This window comes from Physella acuta, unplaced genomic scaffold, assembly GCF_028476545.2.
Source record: "Physella acuta isolate Inbredline_101_S28 unplaced genomic scaffold, ASM2847654v3 ptg000156l, whole genome shotgun sequence".
Classification (NCBI taxonomy): Eukaryota; Metazoa; Mollusca; class Gastropoda; family Physidae; genus Physella; species Physella acuta.
Genome location: NW_026731675.1, coordinates 504,243 through 526,212, shown reverse-complemented (window position 1 = coordinate 526,212; position 21,970 = coordinate 504,243). Strand labels below are relative to the sequence as shown.

General features: G+C 37.4%; 1 protein-coding gene across 1 annotated transcript in view; it reads right to left on the bottom strand.

Moving 5' to 3' along the window:
• Nucleotides 1–9,184: 9,184 nt before the first annotated feature.
• The window catches only part of LOC131935746 (PDF receptor), a 52,717-nt gene continuing 39,931 nt past the window's right edge, over nt 9,185–21,970 (bottom strand). The window contains exons 10-13 of the mRNA XM_059292387.1: nt 20,871–20,956; nt 16,057–16,237; nt 12,643–12,780; nt 9,185–9,403 (exon numbers count right to left, since the gene is read on the bottom strand). Of these exons, the coding sequence (XP_059148370.1) occupies nt 9,185–9,403; nt 12,643–12,780; nt 16,057–16,237; nt 20,871–20,956 (624 nt within the window). The remainder of the gene's footprint in view (nt 9,404–12,642; nt 12,781–16,056; nt 16,238–20,870; nt 20,957–21,970) is intronic.

The window sequence follows — 21,970 nt, the reverse complement described above, 5'->3', positions numbered from 1 at the left end:
GTTTGCACTGAAAAAAAAATTATGTTATAAAATATTGGTCAGGGGAGGTCACCGTGACAAGGGCAGGTCACCGTGCCATTTACTTGATAAATTCAGGTGTTGGATGATAAGTTATCTCAAGGCTCGATATACACACTAGTAAGCCAGTAGTTTGTGTTCTTCTATTTAAATTTTTTTGTAGCTTTTATGATCAATAGCTGATATTTGGTTTATCTTTTTTTAAGCTTTCATGATCACTGATAATTTAGTTATCAGGGGAAGGGGTGGTTAGTTTAATCTACTACAACCCTAAAAAAAAACAACTAATTTAGCTCTTTTGAAATTTACCGAGTCACGTGGGTACAGATCGCATAATTTTTTTTAGAGAAAATGTCAAACTTATCAAGTCGTGAAAATAAAATTTTAAACTGTCTCGCGTGACTGGAATATCTGTAGCTCTTATAGAAACCAGGCCCAAGTTATAAAGTGTCCCCAGCCCACACAAACTTACCTGGTGCCGCAGGTATAGTGTCCTTAAAAACAACCCCAATAACATGTTGATAAGAGACAGAGGTAAGTTGACCTAGAATATGACGAACTACGAGCGCTTGCCATTGCGGTAAACGATTAAAGACCCGCTGTTCTAAACTTGTATTTGTTAAGCTAAAAGTGAAGGAAATGAGGATTGGTCCCGACATGGCACAGTTAGTAATAACCTCAGTGATATTTGATCTTATGGATATATAAATATCATGTGTTAACCGATATGCAGTTTTGTGTCACCTTCTGTCGCAGATTCTAATGTACAACTTATGTATAGTAGAATACATTATATATATATATATATATATATATATATATATATATATATATATATATATATATATATATATATATATATATTTAAGCTGAATTTTTTTTTTATCGCTGAAAATGCCTATAAACATGGCATAACTAGGCCATGTGATTTTAAAAAAAAAAAAATTTAAAAATGTATCGGCTACGAAGTAAGCTTTTCTGAAGATCGATCACTGTGTTTCTGTACAGCCAATCAATGCTTGTATTATGAAAGTGAAACTTCAGTTTAGAATTTGGGCTTGATGAAAAAACAAAAACACAGAAATGTAGCCTTATCACATAAAAATATTATCAAGTTCCCTGCATTTTCAATTTTTATGTCGATTCTAAAAATATTAAATTTCTGAATTTTTTTCAGGCATCATGTTTTCTTTTTTTTTACGTCCGCTTTTTATCTATGTCAACAATAATGATCAATTCTGCTGCCTTCATTTTAAATAATTGATTAAGGAGTTTTCTTACCTTTATACTGTATAGTCTAAATCTAGACATCACGTGTCAAATCCTCCAGAGATGTGGGGTGTAGCATTATACGCTGATGTGTTTGTTGTGACTGTGGTCAAACCCACACACTGTGGTGTGTAGGACACTCACAGTGTGGTGTTTAGAGCTGCCCACACACGATGGTGTGTCGAGTTATTTTAATCTCGTTGGCCCGGATTCTAAGAAATGTGGGGTGTGGCGTGATAAGGGTCAGGGAAGGTAACTGTGGGTGTGGTGTGATAAGGGACAGGGAAGGTAACTGTGGGTGTCAACTGAGTCAAGGTCAATTAGTGATAGAAGATAGTGGCGTGGTAAGGGTAGTGGCTTAGTGAGGGTAGTGGTTTAGCTATAGGGCTGGTAAGAAGGTCACCAACCAGTTCTATGACTCATGCAGGTTTTATTGAGCCGTACAGATGGTTGGTGACCTACTTGCCAGCCCTATGGTAGTGGTGTTGTTTGGTAATTGTGTAGTTAGGCAGTGGCATAGTTAGGGTATTTGTTAGGCTAGGGCAGTGGCATAGTTAGGGTATTTGTTAGGCTAGGGTAGGGGCATAGTTAGGGTATTTGTTAGGCTAGGGTAGTGGCATAGCTAGGGTAGCTGGACATGTAGCTGCCCATTTTTAGCGTAAGCGTTTTCACATTTACCATAGACAGTAAAAACTCTTTTGACCCAATAATAGTTAACAGAGGAAAAGTTGACTCAATAACCATTAGCATGTCAACAGTTCACAGAAATTGTTTACACAGTAACAGTCAACACACGAACTGTATACTCGTTATCAGTTAACTCAGGAGATTTTTACTCAATACCTGTTGACCTATTAATAGTTGGAGCGTTAATCACACCCCCACCCCTCACTGTATGATTTAAGAAAATCTGCTGTATTAAGAGAAAGCGACTTAAAAATAAAATGAGTCGTAAAATCTGAAACCAGTGCTAGTATATTTGTCTATAATTGAAACAACACAGATCATTAAAAAAAAAAAAAAAAAACTAAAAAAAAAAACCCAACAGAAAGCAAACAAGCTACAATCATAAATCTGACACTCATCACAATGTAATTTACAATCTTTTATTAACACAGTTTCATTTAAAATTTCAACAGCAATGAACAAATTGATGTACACTGTTAGGCATGATGGAAAGATGCATCTACATTAATTAATTAATTAATTAACTTATATTAATTCTATGTCATGACACACAGCTCACCATGCCGACACACACTTCATTGTGTGTCACACATTCTTACATCATTAATTAACACACGGTCTGATGAACCATCCATACACTCTCAAGAAACATGTGATTATTTTATTTACATTTAATTCCATTAATTAAAAGTCCCGAGTTAAACGCTTTATTTAATCAAATGGGAGATAACTCCGTGATACAGGTAGTCGTCTCCATTCATCTGATTCTTCGTCAACGAGTAAATTTTGAATTTATAAAACTTTAAATAATTAAATAGTTTTTCAAATAGGTAAAAGTTAATAGTTTTTCAAATACGTAAAGTTAATTTATTTAAGTTAAAAAAATATATTTAAAAAAATACATATTTGACAAGGTTTTGTTACGTTCTTCATGAATTTTTATTAACATGTATTTTTTTTCGTCAGGGAAGATAACCTCATCGTTTTTAGTTTTTCCACAGTGCTTTCCCTTTAATACATCATTTAGATTTATTTCGTTTTAATTTTTTTTACGTTACTGTTAGTTAACATAATGAACAATGTATTTAATTTTAATCCAAAAAGGGAATGAACGATTTTAATCCAAAAAGGAAATGAAAATAGTTGTGGATAAAAAAAATGGTATCACAGTTCAATCATTCTGTACACGAATGCCAGAGCGAGAGTAGAGAACTGGACACGTAGTAAGTTAGGAGATTAAAGTAAATTATGCAGATAAATGTAGACAATTACAAGCAAATCGTTAATAAATACAGAGAGTAGTGGAGAGGTTATCTCATACAGGATTGTTTGATTAACTAAACGATTAGTGTGGTGAGTGTGGGGTGAGTTAATGTATGGGTGTGGGTGTGTGGGGTGAGTAAATGTGTGAGTGTGGGTGTGTGGAATGTGGTGTTTCAGTGGAATGTGGTTATTGTGCGGAATGATTGGATAATGGGAGAATATGTCAAATAAGATGTGAAAGATGGACACTGTTTATTGACAGATGGACACAACAATATGACAGACGGATACACTTAAGCAATTTACAGAGAGAGAGTCAACAAAGTCAACAGTGACAGAGAATACAAGTAACTGTCACACGCGTCACGTGAACATCACATTTCACACACAAGTTGACCCACCTCAACATTAACATTCAATACTTCCTGGAGCTTACACATGCCTATACCTATACACACATATTTTCATGCAAACACAATCCTATACACATCTCCATGTACACACACAAATTCACACATGCCCATACACATCTCTATTTACATACACAAATACACAAATACACACATGCCAATACACATCTCCATTTACACACACAAATACACACATGCCAATACACATCTCCATTTACACACACAAATACACACATACCCATACAAACACACGCCCATACACACAATTCGATACACAATAACGCAAGCCAATACACATCTCGATATTCACATACACGCATGCCCATACACTTACGCCCTTACACACTCTCCCATACATAGCCGTATGTACTGAGAAACCATACATATAGGTTTAAACAAACAGAAATCACCAGTACATTGCATGAATATATAGTATCACAGCTCACATAATACCATTGGTACAGATATCAACCAATAAAAAATATTTTTACACAATGTATCTTTCGCTGATTGGCTATTTATGAGCAACCAATCAAATAAAACAGTATCAGTCACAACTTACTGATATAAATAATACAACTTTGATAGTCATCTGTAAAGGAATATAAATACTTAGACGAGCAATCTTACTTCATTATTACAGTAAATACAGTAATTCGCAGTATTCTATTATCAGTAATATAGTAGAAGTTATACGGTGAAACTATAATACAGTAGTTGGATAATATTGTATTATAGTAAAACAGTATTCCAGTAATTAAGGTATTCAGTAACACGATAATACAGTATAATATTAGTACAGTAATGTTTAATACAGTAATAAAGTAATACTTCAATTTGCAAATTGTAAAACACAACACAGCGATGGATTTGTATCTTTCTTAAATGATTGAGATCTTTATCTTCTTATATACACCTGAATGTTAATTTTTTAACACGGGTCGCCTAATTACCAGAAAAAAAAAGTTTACTTCCGCAAGAGTTCATTAAGTTGGGTGATTGATTACACAAATAATGAAATGAGATCAAGATTTACGTTTGATTGTTACAGACATTAGGGGCGCATGGAGTCTACTTAATGTTTACATGCTGGGGGTTTGTGAGTGCTAGTTGTGCGTGTTGTGAGGGTGGGTAACACATGTAGGTGGCTCGTGTGCGTGTTGTTAGGGTATACGTGTAGGAGTGTGGCACACAGACAGACAAAATTGTCGATGATGTCAGGTTGTCTAAGTCAATTGAGGTAGTTTTTTCTGCTCACCTTAAAATCTCATCACAAAGTGACTCTTAAGTCAAAAAAATCTGTTAACAATAACTATCGAAGTATATATATATATATATATATATATATATATATATATATATATATATATATATATATATATATATATATATATATATATATATGAGCTCCCTATATAATATATATATATATATATCTTTCCAGGAAGACCCGTAAATACAATACCAATGATTGACATCTATTGTTTTTTTTTAATACTCGTAGAGTGCTCCAACTTTACTAGCTAAAAGACATCATCTTCTAGTCAATAATTGCCATAAAAACAATAAATCACGTTTTAGAATCCGTGTTGGTTTATTAAAAAGTGAGCTTGTTATTATTTTTGTGTAAATATTACATTAAAACAAAAAGAAACTATTTCATTTCCTGAGAGAAAAAAAAGTTGTCTCCCATTTTTAAAGGGAGAGAAGCTGAGAAATGTATCAAAATAAAAGTGACGTGGAGGCGAGCTAATCATTTACAACCTGGGTCGGGAAATGTGGGCAAATAACCCATACACGGTCAGGGAAAATTGCACAGCGACGGGGAAATTTTGTCCAAAGTTTGGACATTTTATGCAGAATTTTTTTTTTGTAAGGGGAAATAAACACTAAAATTTGATTTAGGAAATTAATGAGATTTGTTTATATTAATAGATGTGGCTGAGAGAGAGATTTCATTGTTGGATGGAGTGATGGGTGGGGTGATGGGTGGGGTGATGGACGCCGTGAGGGTGGGGATTGAGGGGGACGGGCAATGGAATGCTGGGAGCTGCAATCACAGACGCAGCGCTGTATTTACACAATTGGAAACATTCAAAACTCTGACCGTGTCTAGGTGAGTTATGAAACAAATCAATACTAGGTTATAAGCTAATCAATACTAGGTTATAAGCTAATCAATACTTGGTTATAAGCTAATCAGTCGATTTTCTGAATAATAATGTGAAGTATCGGGAAAATAAGTCACGTTGCTCTATTTATAAACTGATCTAAGAACTAAGTTTTAACACAATTCTGTTGGCAATGAAAATCGATTGTGTACAGATTGATTCAAATGGAGCAAGCATGTTTAGAACTCCTGGGTTAGTGGCACTCAAGCCCCCCCCCCCCCATAGGCTGCAGTCGTGGAGCTTTCCACATCATTTTCATACAGAGGTTATGTGGTTTTGTTAGGTTAACTAAATGTGGTTTTGTTAGGTGAACTAAATGTGGTTTTGTTAGGTGAACTAAATGTGGTTTTGTTAGGTTAACTAAATGTGGTTTTGTTAGGTTAACTAAATGTGGTTTTGTTAGGTGAACTAAATGTGGTTTTGTTAGGTTAACTAAATGTGGTTTTGTTAGGTGAACTAAATGTGGTTTTGTTAGGTGAACTAAATGTGGTTTTGTTAGGTGAACTAAATGTGGTTTTGGTAGGTGAACTAAATGTGGTTTTGTTAGGTGAACTAGAAGTGGTTTTGTTAGGTGAACTAAATGTGGTTTTGTTAGGTTAACTAAATGTGGTTTTGTTAGGTGAACTAAATGTGGTTTTGTTAGGTTAACTAAATGTGGTTTTGTTAGGTGAACTAAATGTGGTTTTATTAGGTGAACTAAATGTGGTTTTGGTAGGTGAACTAAATGTGGTTTTGTTAGGTGAACTAAATGTGGTTTTGTTAGGTGAACTAAATGTGGTTTTGTTAGGTGAACTAAATGTGGTTTTGTTAGGTGAACTAAATGTGGTTTTGTTAGGTGAACTAAATGTGGTTTTGTTAGGTGAACTAAATGTGGTTTTGTAAGGTTAACTAAATGTGGTTTTGGTAGGTGAACTAAATGTGGTTTTATTAGGTGAACTAAATGTGGTTTTGTTAGGTTAACTAAATGTGGTTTTATTAGGTGAACTAAATGTGGTTTTGTTAGGTGAACTAAATGTGGTTTTGTAAGGTTAACTAAATGTGGTTTTGGTAGGTGAACTAAATGTGGTTTTATTAGGTGAACTAAATGCGGTTTTGTAAGGTTAACTAAATGTGGTTTTGGTAGGTGAACTAAATGTGGTTTTATTAGGTGAACTAAATGTGGTTTTGTTAGGTGAACTAATTGTGGTTTTGTTAGGTGAGCTAAATGTGGTTTTGTTAGGTGAGCTAAATGTGGTTTTGTTAGGTGAACTAAATGTGGTTTTGTTAGGTGAACTAAATGTGGTTTTGTTAGGTTAGTTAAATGTGGTTTTGTTTGTTTAACTAAATGTGGTTTTGTTGGTGAACTAAATGTGGTTTTGTTTCGTCAACAAAATGTGGTTTTGAAAGCATAATTGTAAATAGGGGTTTGAGCTTAATCGAATGTATTTTAGTAAGAGCTAAACTGATAAGTTTTCCACTATCCACGTGCTACAGGCTTCTTGGCTTTGATATTCCCAATTTTGAGTGATGGTGTGTGTTTAACATGTACTTTTAAAAAAAATTAACTGTGGTTTCCATCAAGTTTTAATACTAAGAACGAGCTTAACGCTTGCTTAAATAGCTCAATAGCACTTACTTTGTGCGATGACTGTCTATTATCTAATTTGTTCAATATATTTCATTATGCTCATGTTGAGTGTATATATTTGAGCAAGTTTATACTATATTATTATGGTGAGCTGTTGTCAGAGACTATGTACATGAACTTCTGGAAGTATCCTATAGGTAGATGTGGCAGTAATTAGAATGTTGATTGGAAATTTTCATAGCATCATATAAGATGTTAAATGAATGATGTTATGCAATTAATTAACGATTTCATGGCATTAAAAAAAGACGTCACACACAAATCAATCAGTTGAACAAATAAATTACTGTTGCTGGACTTAAGTCTGACGTGCGACTGACATCAAGTGTGACGTCCTGTCTGATGTACGTCCGTCCTAAAAGCTGACGTCCTGTTTAATATAGCCTGTCATCAAGTTTGACGGCCTGTAAAATCTGACGTCAAGTGTCCTTCTAATCCTGTCACATTCTTACACTCAAACGTGCATGGCGTCACTTTTTTATCCAGACTATGTTTAAACTATAATGTCACACACACAATGTCCTACAAATATGTCCTATAAAATGTCCTAAACAATTGTCTTCAGAATGTCCTACACCATGTCCCACACAATGTCCTACAAATATGTCCTATAAAATGTCCTAAACAATTGTCTTCAGAATGTCCAACAGAATGTCCTACAGAATGTCCTACACAATGTCCTACAGACCGACAAAACAACAACAACCTATCTAAAACCAATCTCATAAGTCTCTAATATTTACATCTGTGTTAAACGTCATGGATTGAGTTGTAGACACGAACACACACATTTCAATTGGATTTCTTACAAATTGTACACAGTACTGTGTACAGAGTACACAATACGCTGTACAATGTACACTGTACATCACACCAACATCAGATTATATCTGTTGCGCGTCTTGATACAATAATGAAGTTAGTCTATACATACATACATCAAAATTTAAATATACATATATACATATAAGCTGGACCATGGTTAGAGGATTTCATGCTTCTATAGACGGGGTGAAAGGTTAAACGTTAAAGTTGACTCAAACATAATGTCGGACTAAACGATCCAGCCCAACATTTTACGACAGTCTAACATTGTTAGACCTCAATGCCTGTCCAACATTTAAGACAGCGTTGAATGACACTGTTAGGTAATAGTTTGTTTATACGACGTACACTGACAGCGTCTCCACACAATCTCCACCGCACACCCTCACACCAGCATGCTGTTTGTCTACTGGATGAAAACTTGCTAAACATGTCCCATTTTATCAGAAATTATAGTATTTTAAACATATATATATATATATATATATATATATATATATATATATATATATATATATATATATATATATATGAGCTATACTAACTACAATTGTAAAACATTTGAAGCACTAGAGCAAGGGCAACTTGTTTTTGAGCCTGAATGCCATATCTGTTTGTACCTAAACACAACAAGGTTCCCTCCCTTGCTTTGTATTCTGTTCTGTCCAGGGAACAAACTCCAGCTCTCTGATCACATTCCGGAATAAGGGAACCACTACAGCCATAACTATGTCAGTGCTGGCACAGCCTAATCTCTAACACTGTCAGATACTGATGTTTATCTTTCCATTGTCCGGCAGCCACTATGTCGGACAAAACTAAATATCCGGCTCCTTTTATATACGCCACGCCACACCGACCCGCACTGTATCTTGCCACACCTTCCCCTCACACCTTCCCCTCACACCTTCCCCTCACACCTTCTCCTCACACATCAAGTCTGTCCGGCACGTGACAATGTCCGGCAGGTCAGGGGCATCAGAGGTCAACTTGGGCCCGGCGCCTGACCCCATATCTCGGCTGCTCTGTCGTCTGCTAGTGCGGCCTTTAAAGATGGCGGAGAACCTGGACTGAGTCCCTTCACTGATTTCACTCACGTCACCATTGGAAGCCACGGCAGACGGCTGGCTCTTCTAATTACCGGAACAAGAATATATAAAAAAACATTCTTTAGAAATTTTAGTAAATTACTTTTGTTTCAATTAAAAAAAACAAGATCTACTTCTTTGATGTTTGATGTTTATCAATAACTTATAACAAGATATAATCTAAATAGTTGAATACGTTTAGAAGAAGTAAAACTAAAAGTAAAAATAAATATTATTACTTAATATTTGTATTAATCATGTTAAAAAGAATAATACATTATATAATTATGAATAGTTTACCTTTTTTTTTTATAGATTATGCTTTCTAACTAGGTTTTAAACAAATTATATAAATTATATGAATGTTTAGTGATATTTATTTCACATGAGGTGTTCATTAACAGTCAAGTTATCAATTTTTAAATGTCGATAAAATTATTTTCAAACGATGATGTTTTTAAAGCAACAATGCAATGAAACTTTTCGTAAAAACACCTGGAATTTTTCTATCTATTCTATCTATTCAATATCTGTAAAAGTCAAGTAAATTAATAGACACCTTAGTCTACAGTACTAATTAGAGACATAATTAAATGTTTTAATGAAAATATACTTCAACTAATATCATGAGTATAATAAAACAAGCAATAGGACCACTGAGGGTCACGTGGTCATGCATGACAACAAAGCTATTTATAGAAATAAGGGACACCAATCTGAGTAAAGATGACGATGCAAGGGAGTTAACTGATTATATTTGATGTATTGTTTGATTGAAACATGTTTAACAAAAACAAATTTAAAAGAAAAAAAGTATATATATATATATATATATATATATATATATATATATATATATATATATATATATATAAGTATATATATATATATATATATATATATATATATATATATATATATATATATATATATATATATATATATATATATTTATATATTTATATATGTGTGTGCGTGTAGGCCTATAGATATCAATGTTCAATAAATTTGTATATTATATTAACTGAGGCCAGCGCCATGTTAGTTTACTATTATACTAAACATAGGAGGGTGTTAATGTTGTCCTTATAAACAACGCTGATAGGCGATGGCCAGCTACACAAAACCGGACAGTTCAATCGTTTATTCCACACAAAAAATCTGATTATTTACATTTGTTGCAGCTACCCCATTATCTAATTAAATATTTGTAGCTCTCAGCCCCATTTACGGCTAAAATTTTTGTCTAGCAAACACGTTTTTTTTTATTTAGTTGTGGTCCTTTTGTTTAGTTAGTAAATTGTGGTCTTTTTGTTTAGTTAGTAAATTGTGGTCTTTTTGTTTAGTTAGTAAATTGTGGTCTTTTTGTTTAGTTAGTAAATTGTGGTCTTTTTGTTTAGTTAGTAAATTGTGGTCTTTTTGTTTAGTTAGTAAATTGTGGTCTTTTTGTTTAGTTAGTAAATTGTGGTCTTTTTGTTTAGTTAGCAAATTGTGGTCTTTTTGTTAAGCTAAAAAATTGTGGTCTTTTTGTTTAGTTAGTAAATTGTGGTCTTTTTGTTTAGTTAGTAAATTGTGGTCTTTTTGTTTAGTTAAAAAATTCTGGTCTTTTTTTTTAAGCTAACGTATTGTGCTCTCTTTGTTTAGTTAACGTTTTGTGGTCTTTTTGTTTAGTTAACAAATTATGGTCTTTTAATTTATTTAACAAATTGTGGTCTTTTAATTTATTTAACAAATTGTGGTCTTTTTGTTTACCGGCCTATCGCACTTGCGATCGACCTTCTTTAACCTCGGTTTAAGTTCACGAGTTAGTTTCTGTGTAAGTTCATGTTCAAAAAGTGAATAAATCATGGCCAAGTATTCGTGTTCACTTTGGTTATCGGGACAGGTCAGCTTTCCTGGCAGCTGGGATTTCAATTAGTGTCATCAAATATTAATTAATGACCATGTTGTAGAGGCGAAAGGCTTGATACTCTCGGCGGTATGGCTAAATTTATTTGTTTTAGACTCACACTACTGATAGTATCACACGATGCTATTGTATAGCTAATAAACCCGTAGAATTTTGCATTGGTTATTTGACTTTAAAAATTGTACGGCGTATATGCCCTTAGAACCGTGTACAACTTATATGCCATCAGCATTCTAAACTAAGCATACATTTTCAGAATTTCATACAGCATGTACAAATCTTTACGCATACAATTTTCTGTACACTTTAAATGCCCTTCCAAAAATTAGATGTGATCTCACCCATTTTCAGTGCTAATGCCCTCAGAATTACATTAATGCCCTCAGATTTATATATCACCAAGTATGCCTTCAAAGCTTGAGAACGGGCTAGACGTAACTAATTTGGTCTTAGAAAGTCTTTGTCCCCGCCCCTCCCTCCACATTCGTGTAGAGACGGTGGGTTAAAAAGTTCCGACAATATTTACCCTCGGGGAAAATCAAGTAGAGATGCTTTTAACTTGATCAGCGTGAGAATCTAATTTAGAAAACTATAATGTGATGGGGTTCATATCTTTGTGGGAACGTATAGCTATTGATCATTTATATATATATATATATATATATATATATATATATATATATATATATATATATATATATATATATATATATATATATATATATATATATATATATATATATATATATATATATATATATATATATATGTACACATGTTCTATAAATAATTTACCTGTGTGGTGGTGGTGTGTGGCAGGTGTTCTATAAATAATTTACCTGTCAGGTGTGTGGCAGGTGTTCTATAAATAATTTACCTGTGTGGTGGTGGTGTGTGGCAGGTGTTCTATAGATAATTTACCTGTGAGGTGTGTGGCATGTGTTCTAGAAATAATTTACCTGTGAGGTGTGTGGCAGGATTTCTAGAGATGATTTATCTGTGGGGTGTGTGGCAGGTGTTCTAGAAATAATTTACCTGTGGTGATTGTGGCAGGTGTTCTATAAATAATTTACCTGTGAGGTGTGTGGCAGGTGTTCTAGAAATAATTTACCTGTGAGGTGTGTGGCAGGTGTTCTAGAAATAATTTACCTGTGAGGTGTGTGGCAGGTGTTCTAGGAATAATTTACCAGTGAGGTGTGTGGCTGGTGTTCTAGAAATAATTTACCAGTGAGGTGTGTGGCAGGTGTTCTTGAAATAATTTACCTGTGGGGTATGTAGCAGGTGTTCTAGAAATAATTTACCTGGGGTGTGTGGCAGGTGTTCTAGAAATAATTTACCTTTGAGGTGTGTGGCAGGTGTTCTAGAAATAATTTACCTGTGAGGTGGTGGTGTGTGGCACCTCAGTGAACGAGGTGAAAATACTCAGGGAGCGGCTCATCCGGCGCAGGCTGGAGCTGTGGATGAGCCGGTGCTGTCTCCACCTGTAACACTGCCGCTTCAGTGCCTGCCGAACCTGCAAACAGGTGACATGAAAGAAACACGCCTCGATCTCTACCTACTCTGTGACTCCAGGCTACTCCTCGCTGTGGCGGAGTATTGATTTTTTGACTGCTAGAACTGCCTACTGTTATATTTTTTGCATTGTGTTGGCTGACTAAAGAGATGATTTCTAAAAGTCAGGAGCTATTTCTAGACGGTTCTATAAGTGTGGGGGTAATTGGAGAGACGAAAGGGGTTCAAGTAATTAGAAGGCGATACTTTTATGATAGGTCGAGCGTAGGGGGCGGGGGGTACTATCGAAGAATTTAAAGTGTGTGGGGGAGGGGGGAGAAGTCAGCATTATTTCGACAGTGTTACAAGACAAACAAGCTATAGAAAAGTTGATGCGATAGTGCTGTGTCAATGTCATGTCAGTAGTCTACGTCATGTCATGTCAGGAGGCACAGGTCACTGACATGACCATGTGACAGCGTGCTCGACAGTGTCATTGACGTCCCAGGTTGTTCGAGGGTTTAATTCCCTAGCTGACATGTCGGTAGTGTCTGTGTCATGTCAGTGTGACAGGAGGTCTCACAACGTCAAGACAATGATGCAACAGATGTACAGACACGGGCACATGTGCGATGTGACATGGTGACGTCATGTCATGACATGGTGATGTCATAACATGCTGTGACGTGATGACGTCAGAAAGTACTTCTACTAAGTGTAACATTCCATCAAACGACGTCATATTTAATTTTGATATCTAATACAACAAAACTTTCTGATTACCTATTCTAATTAATTAATTTATTTTCCCTAACTATTATCTTGCCATCTGAACTATTAAGTAGCGCTACATGTTGAAAATTTCGAGCATGAAAATACAACTTTGTTTGAATGTTTGAAACAGCAGCATTTGCGATTTATAAAAAGAAACAAATATCTGAATATTAAGGTGGTAACATTTTAGACGTAACAAAATAAAGCTTGTAACTTTATAGAGGACAGATTGTAACAAAGTTACAACTCCAACAAAGTTACACTGCAATAAAAGTGGATAGTCAAACAAAAACATCCACTTAAATACCTAATTATCGTTGTTATGATGAGCAGATATGTCAAAAAATTGCGAAATCTAATTGTTACACAATGTCAATCGATCTCAAATGGCTGCTACCGTCAGCTGCATACAAAGCATCAGCCAGTGAGTACTCAACAAGCATTTCTACTGGGAAAGTTGTCTATAGAATCTATATATTCATGCTGTGAGTACTCAACAAGCATTTCTACTGGGGAAGTTGTCTATTGAATCTATATTCATGCTGTGTACTTGATGACTCTACAAGAACAACACAATGCTGCGACAACAATTAGCGAACAGCGAACAATTGCCAATACACTATAATCCTCGTCTATATTTAGCTTAAAATGGCTTTCACATCTAGGGTTTTCTTCAAAGTAAAAACTCTCTTCAAATAGATTTTTTTTTTAAATGTAAAAAAGGTTTTTAACTTTTGTTTGAAATGATGAAGCCTTTACTTTATGAATTTATATTTCAGGAAATTAAGTTTAATTATCTCAAATTTAAAATAATTAAAAAAAATTATGGTAGTTAATAAAAAGTTGAAATGTCTAAAAACGAATGTGAAGGCCATTAGCTGTCACACCCCAGACTAAATTTGAAGGCCGTGCATATATAGTGACGTCACACCCATAGTTGATCATGCAAACCGGAAGTGGTAGCGACAAGCAACCGGAAGTACCTTCGTTGTGTTATTACGCCAGGCAGCCGCCGAGACGTCCGTGGCGTAATAGGCCGTGTGACGTATCACGAGTCGACGGAGCGCGTGTTGTACCTGTCGCATGAGTCAGATGAAGGGAGAGGTAGAGCATGACGTAACAGCAACACCACGCAATGTGCCCGTGAAAAAAAAACATACACAAAAAATGATGCAGTGCTTCAAAGACAAATTGGGAGTTTGAAAAAAATAAAATGATATGACTTGTTTTTTTTTAACTTCAATACACTGTCAAAATAATGACGACATATTTAGTTCACTTTGTTTTGAAGGAAAACTGATATTTTAAGTCTGTACATGTATAAAAAACCTTAAGATATAACGAAAAACAATTTCATATTTTCTAATAAAACTAAAATCTGACTCTTTATAAACCCTGTTCTTATTTTTACTGCACTATATTGTAAAGAATTATTTTTGGTACCAACAATTTTTGAGAATTAAAAACAAATAGAGCATTGGTTATTGTACGAAAAAAACACTATCTGAACTATACACCATAGCTAATGTAAAGCAATAGCCTATAGTTCTACCCCCTCCCCCCTCTTTATCAATAATTTAGTTCCATACACCCATATGGGTACCCCCCCCCCCCCCCCCGCCACCCCTACATACGACACCCAATGGACCAGGATTCTCTACACTGCAAGGATAATTTATTTCGTCCAGTCGCTTTCTTATAACTTAACCGGCTATTTTAATTATAGCAAACACCGGCTATTCTAACACCAAGCCCCCAACAATTTTTCGGGTTGTGTTTTATCAACATTTAATGACCCGTGTCCGGCTTGAGTTCCCAAACCCGCCACCACCCACCCAGCTCTAATTCAATGACCTCAAAAAACAGACTAAAAAAATGGCCGTCTACTACTTCCAATGAATGCAGGCTTCAAGTAAAAGGTCCGCCCAGTTACCTGCAGTTTAGATACTAAGTAAAAGTGTCACCAGGTTACCCACCGTTTAGATATAAAATAGAAGGCCCCCCTAGCTACCTCGCCCCCCCCCCCCAACTTCAATGCAGGTTTAAAGTAAAATGTGCACCCCCCCCCCCCAGTTACCCGCCGTTTAGAAATAAAATAAAAGGGTCTCCTAGTTACCCCCACCCCCTTGAATGCAGGTTTAAAGTAAAAGTGTCCCAGTTACCCCCCCCCCCCCCCCGCCCCTTGAATGCAGGTTTAAAGTAAAAGGCCCCCCTAGCTACCTCGCCCCCCCTTCCCCTTGAATGCAGGTATAAAGTAAAAGGGCCCCCAAGTTACCCCTCCCCCCTTGAATGCAGGTTTAAAGTAAAAGGATCCCTTAGTTACCTCGCCATTAAGAAAGCAGTAGAGCAGGGAGATGAAGAATCCCTCCTAGTTACCTCCCCCCCCCCAATGCAGGTGTAAAGTAAAAGTGTCCCCATTTACCTCGCCATTGAGAAAGCAGTAGAGCAGGGAGATGAAGAATCCCTCCTAGTTACCCCCCCCCCCCTTTGAATGCAGGTTTAAAATAAAAGTGTCCCCAGTTACCTCGCCATTAAGAAAGCAGTAGAGCAGGGAGATGAAGAATCCCTCCGAGGCGTTGAGGAAGGAGCTGGAGAAGCTGTAGACGCTGAACTTGACGGCGTCAGCTCCGTCCGGCTCCAGCATGACGACAAAGTTGGTCAGCCCGAGCAGTGGGAGCAGGACAATGGCCGCCTTCACAGCTTTCCTGGGGTAAAAATAACGGCAACTGCTAGAAAAGTCAAGGTGGGTTTCATAGAAAAAACAATTTTGTAATGGACTATTAAAAAAAATCTGCACACTTTATGTATAACTAAATTTTATACATGTATATATATATATATATATATATATATATATATATATATATATATATATATATATATATATATATATATACATATACATATATGATAACAAATAAATAATACATTTCTTTTTAGTAAAAAACTTGAAAAAAAAACAGAAAAAAACAGAAAAAAAAACGCTGAGTTGTCTAACTTTAATCACGTTATAACACCCACTTAGGCGAGATACTGTCTGGTAACTGGCTAAATAACGACCACTTAGCCAACTGAATAACGACCCTTTAATCGCCATTAAATAAATAACGTCCATTTTTACCAAAAGACCATAATTTATTTGAGCTTTCCATTTTTGAATAAACTCCCACAACACCCATTGTTTGCTCCACGTTAAGCGGACGTGATCACAGATACAATCACCAGCTAAATTAGCGCGTCTTAACCGACATAATATATTCCTTCAAATAACTTCATTTTAAAATGTCAATCTATTCCTTCAAATAACTTCATTTTAAAATGTCAATCTATTCCTTCAAATAACTTCATTTTAAAATGTCAATCTATTCTTTCAAAAAACTTCATTTTAAAATTTCAATCTTCGCTTACAATTTGCTTCAAACTAACCACTCCTTAATTAAAATCATAATATTAAAATAGAATATAATGTAATTATGTACGGAATAAAATCGATTTGTAATTAAAAAAAATAGTACAGGTGGATGAAAACTTAAAAAAAAACTGATTTAGTGCTCAAAGGTTTAAATCAGTCATCAAAGCTGAAAATGGCAGCAATCTTGTAATTTGTGTGTTTGGGTTTAATGAGATGCCTAAAGCAAGACGACAACAAACTGGCTAATGAGAGGAGTAAAATTGGACAAGTAATTATTGCAATTCTTCAATGACAACATGATGGTTGAAATTAGGTGAACGTTTTGTGTAATAGCATTGATAGCTTTGTGTGGGCTAGAAGAACTTTTTTCATCTGTCGTATGTCATCTGGATAAATGACACGTTGCTATGTCATATGTCACTAAAAAAGGTTGTATATGCTGTAGTCTTCATCCGGTTGTATGTGTGACGTCAACAGCTTTCTATAAATAGTATCTGTAAAACATCCGTTTTAGCAGATAAATTAATATCTGTAAATAATATCCGTTTTAGCAGATAGGAAACTAAATAATATCTGTAATCAATAAAATTTTCACCAGAATGGAAACTAAATAGTATCTGTAACAATATCGTCTTTGGGAAATAATAAACTAAATAGTATCTGTAACTATATGGGCTTTAGCAGATAAGAAACTAAATAGTATCTGTAACAATATCGGCTGTAGCAGATAAGAAACTAAATAGTATCTGTAACAATATCGACTGTAGCAGATAAGAAACTAAATAGTATCTGTAACAATATGGGCTGTAGCAGATAAGAGATGTCTGGAGCACCACGGGGAATATCTTCTGATTGCCTCGCGACCACTCTGCCTGTCTAAGGGTCTGAGCTATAAAAAGACATGAATAAATAGCCTATAAAAAGCGGGCGCCCAAATTTCGTTTTAAGAGGCTAACGACGGGTCAGCTTGACATCTCTGCCCCGGATATCATTCAAGGTCAAGATGGAATCTGGTCATATTTTTAGCAGGAGAAACCTTTTGGGGAAATTAAGCTTGTTATCGATTATTAGAGAGGGTGGTTGTCACAAGTGGGTGTCAGAGGGTGGTTGTCATGTGTGGATGTCAGAGGATGGTTGTCATGTGTGGATGTCAGAGGGTGGTTGTCACGTGTGGTTGTCAGAGGGTGGTTGTCAGAGGGTGGTTGTCAGAGGGTGGTTGTCAGAGGGTGGTTGTCACAAGTGGGTGTCAGAGGGTGGTTGTCACAAGTGGGTGTCAGAGGATGGTTGTCACAAGTGGTTGTCAGAGGATGGTTGTCAGAGGGTGGTTGTCACAAGTGGGTGTCAGAGGATGGTTGTCACAGGTGGTTGTCATGTGTGGGTGTCAGAGGGTGGTTGTCATGTGTGGGTGTCAGAGGGTGGTTGTCAGAGGATGGTTGTCACAGGTGTCAGAGGGTGGTTGTCATGTGTGGGTGTCAGAGGATGGTTGTCACAGGTGGGTGTCAGAGAATGGTTGTCACGGGTGTCAGAGGGTGGTTGTCATGTGTGGGTGTCAGAGGATGGTTGTCACGAGTGGTTGTCAGAGGATGGTTGTCAGAGGGTGGTTGTCACAAGTGGGTGTCAGAGGATGGTTGTCACAGGTGGGTGTCAGAGGGTGGTTGTCACAGGTGGGTGTCAGAGGGTGGTTGTCAGAGGGTGGTTGTCACAGGTGGGTGTCAGAGAATGGTTGTCACGGGTGTCAGAGGGTGGTTGTATCGAAGGGGTGTCAGAGGGTGGTTGTCACAGGTGGGTGTCAGAGAATGGTTGTCACGGGTGTCAGAGGGTGGTTGTCTCGAGTGGGTGTCAGAGGGTAGTTGTCTCGAGTGGGTGTCAGAGGGTGGTTGTCAGAGGGTGGTTGTCACAAGTGGGTGTCAGAGGATGGTTGTCACAGGTGGGTGTCAGAGGGTGGTTGTCACAGGTGGGTGTCAGAGGGTGGTTGTCAGAGGGTGGTTGTCACAGGTGGGTGTCAGAGAATGGTTGTCACGGGTGTCAGAGGGTGGTTGTATCGAAGGGGTGTCAGAGGGTGGTTGTCACAGGTGGGTGTCAGAGAATGGTTGTCACGGGTGTCAGAGGGTGGTTGTCTCGAGTGGGTGTCAGAGGGTAGTTGTCTCGAGTGGGTGTCAGAGGGTGGTTGTCAGAGGGTGGTTGTCACAAGTGGGTGTCAGAGGATGGTTGTCACAGGTGGGTGTCAGAGGGTGGTTGTCACAGGTGGGTGTCAGAGGGTGGTTGTCAGAGGGTGGTTGTCACAGGTGGGTGTCAGAGAATGGTTGTCACGGGTGTCAGAGGGTGGTTGTATCGAAGGGGTGTCAGAGGGTGGTTGTCACAGGTGGGTGTCAGAGGGTGGGTGTCAGAGGATGGTTGTCACAGGTGGGTGTCAGAGGGTGGTTGTCACAGGTGGGTGTCAGAGGGTGGTTGTCAGAGGGTGGTTGTCACAGGTGGGTGTCAGAGAATGGTTGTCACGGGTGTCAGAGGGTGGTTGTATCGAAGGGGTGTCAGAGGGTGGTTGTCACAGGTGGGTGTCAGAGAATGGTTGTCACGGGTGTCAGAGGGTGGTTGTCATGTGTGGGTGTCAGAGGGTGGTTGTCACGAGTGGTTGTCAGAGGATGGTTGTCAGAGGGTGGTTGTCACAAGTGGGTGTCAGAGGATGGTTGTCACAGGTGGGTGTCAGAGGGTGGTTGTCACAGGTGGGTGTCAGAGGGTGGTTGTCAGAGGGTGGTTGTCACAGGTGGGTGTCAGAGAATGGTTGTCACGGGTGTCAGAGGGTGGTTGTATCGAAGGGGTGTCAGAGGGTGGTTGTCACAGGTGGGTGTCAGAGAATGGTTGTCACGGGTGTCAGAGGGTGGTTGTCTCGAGTGGGTGTCAGAGGGTAGTTGTCTCGAGTGGGTGTCAGAGGGTGGTTGTCAGAGGATGGTTGTCACGGGTGTCAGAGGGTGGTTATCACGAGTGGGTGTCAGAGGGTGGTTGTCACGAGTGGGTGTCAGAGGGTGGTTGTCACGAGTGGTTGTCAGCGGGTGGTTGTCACTGGTGGGTGTCAGAGGGTGGTTGTCACAGGTGGGTGTTAGAGGGTGGTTGTCACGAGTGGTTGTCAGCGGGTGGTTGTCACTGGTGGGTGTCAGAGGGTGGTTGTCACAGGTGGGTGTCAGAGGGTGGTTGTCACAGGTGGTTGTCAGAGGGTGGTTGTCAGAGGGTGGTTGTCACAGGTGGGTGTCAGAGGGTGGTTGTCATGTGTGGGTGTCAGAGGGTGGTTGTCACAGGTGGGTGTCAGAGGGTGGTTGTCAGAGGGTGGTTGTCACTGGTGGGTGTCAGAGGATGGTTGTCAAATACAGCTCTTATTGCTAGTTGTCACTGCCTGTCATAACTGATGTTACTGGCTGTCAAATTTGTCATCACCTGTCACATTTTGTCACTGCCTGTAACATCTGATGTCACTGAATGTCAAATATGATGTCACTGCCACTCACATATGATGTCATTTTCTATTGTCAAAAACTTTTCTGCTCCATTATTTTCAAGCAGCCTGAAATTATCGCTATTCAAAAATTGCTTAAGTTTTCCTTAACATCATCAGATTCAGTTCACACCCAGCTAGTTCTTCTATCAGTTGCAACAAAATCACAATTCAACTCTGTCAACCAACACATCCCATTTATCGCCCTAAGGTCCCCAACCCATCTAAGAAATGCCGTAGGTAAACATTCGTTATGTTATAGGCCTACTTTAAAAATTTAAATTCACATGTTATTTATTATGCAAGTCCTAACAAAAACCATCCAGCACAAGTCATACAACATACAGCTCTGTCTCTGATTGCTGTACAGCTGACCTATATAACAGATCTGTGACACTTATGAAACGGTTGCCATGGCGACCAGTAACCAATCAGAACTGACCTTAATTTGTTGGCCTCGTTTGTCTGCGACTCCCTGAGTTTCATAACGAGGACACGGATGATGTTGAGGAGGAAGAAGAGGTTCACCTGGTGGGGAAGTGACAAGGTCAACACAGTGGTTTAATTAACATTGTTAATTACAATTAGTTCCAATAATAAACCTCAATAGTTTAACTTTATACAATAAAATAGGGTTAAAAAATAAACCTCAGTGTCTTAACATTATTTATTAAATTACGTTTAACTGGTTGCACCCAGTCATAGTAGGTTAACCATCCGACATATTTTATAGGTTAACCCAGGGGTTTAACATTACATACTACACCTTGTCCTAATTTGACAATAATATAAGTTCAACTTCTATTCAGACGCATTTTGACTGGTTACCCTTTTAGCATTCGTTGTTAAGTTAACTTCAGTGGTTTGACACTTTAACAGGTAAACAGTTTAACCAAAAGGGTTAAACTAAATACGTTGCGGGATGCTGAACACAGCAATTTAACACGCTAATTAACACAAAAATGTGGTTTAATATTCACTCGATGCCAGATATAAAAAAAACAGAAAGCGTTATGTAAGAAATTATATTCTCCTTATGTACAAATTATTTTTAAAATAGCTAAAATAATTAATTTTTACACCATATAAGTGTCAGACATCGTGATATGTAAAGCTTGACGTGAAAGTGTGAAGTGAGGAGGTAAAAAATGTTACAAGCGAGAAGATAAAAAAAAATAGAATCTCGACCGTGAAATAGAAGAGTGTAGTTGTGATACAGTCGACAAGTCGAGACCTATGTACGGCTTCTTGGTGAAAAGTAGACCAGTTCTATTTTTAGAAAATAGATTATCGACTAGTACGGCTGGAGATGATTTATTCATGTGGAACTTTTGTTGTGAAAAAAAGTACGCTAGACGGGAGGTTTTTTTTCTTCCAAGTTTAGAACACAATAAATTAGGAAAAAATAAACTTATTTGTATAATAATAGTTATCCCCGTACTGATCTTTTGATTTAACAGTTTTCTTTGGGTAAAGAGCAATGTTGTAAAAGATGTATGGTAGTTTATTTTAGGATCTGCACTAAAAATTTTGCTGTGATCG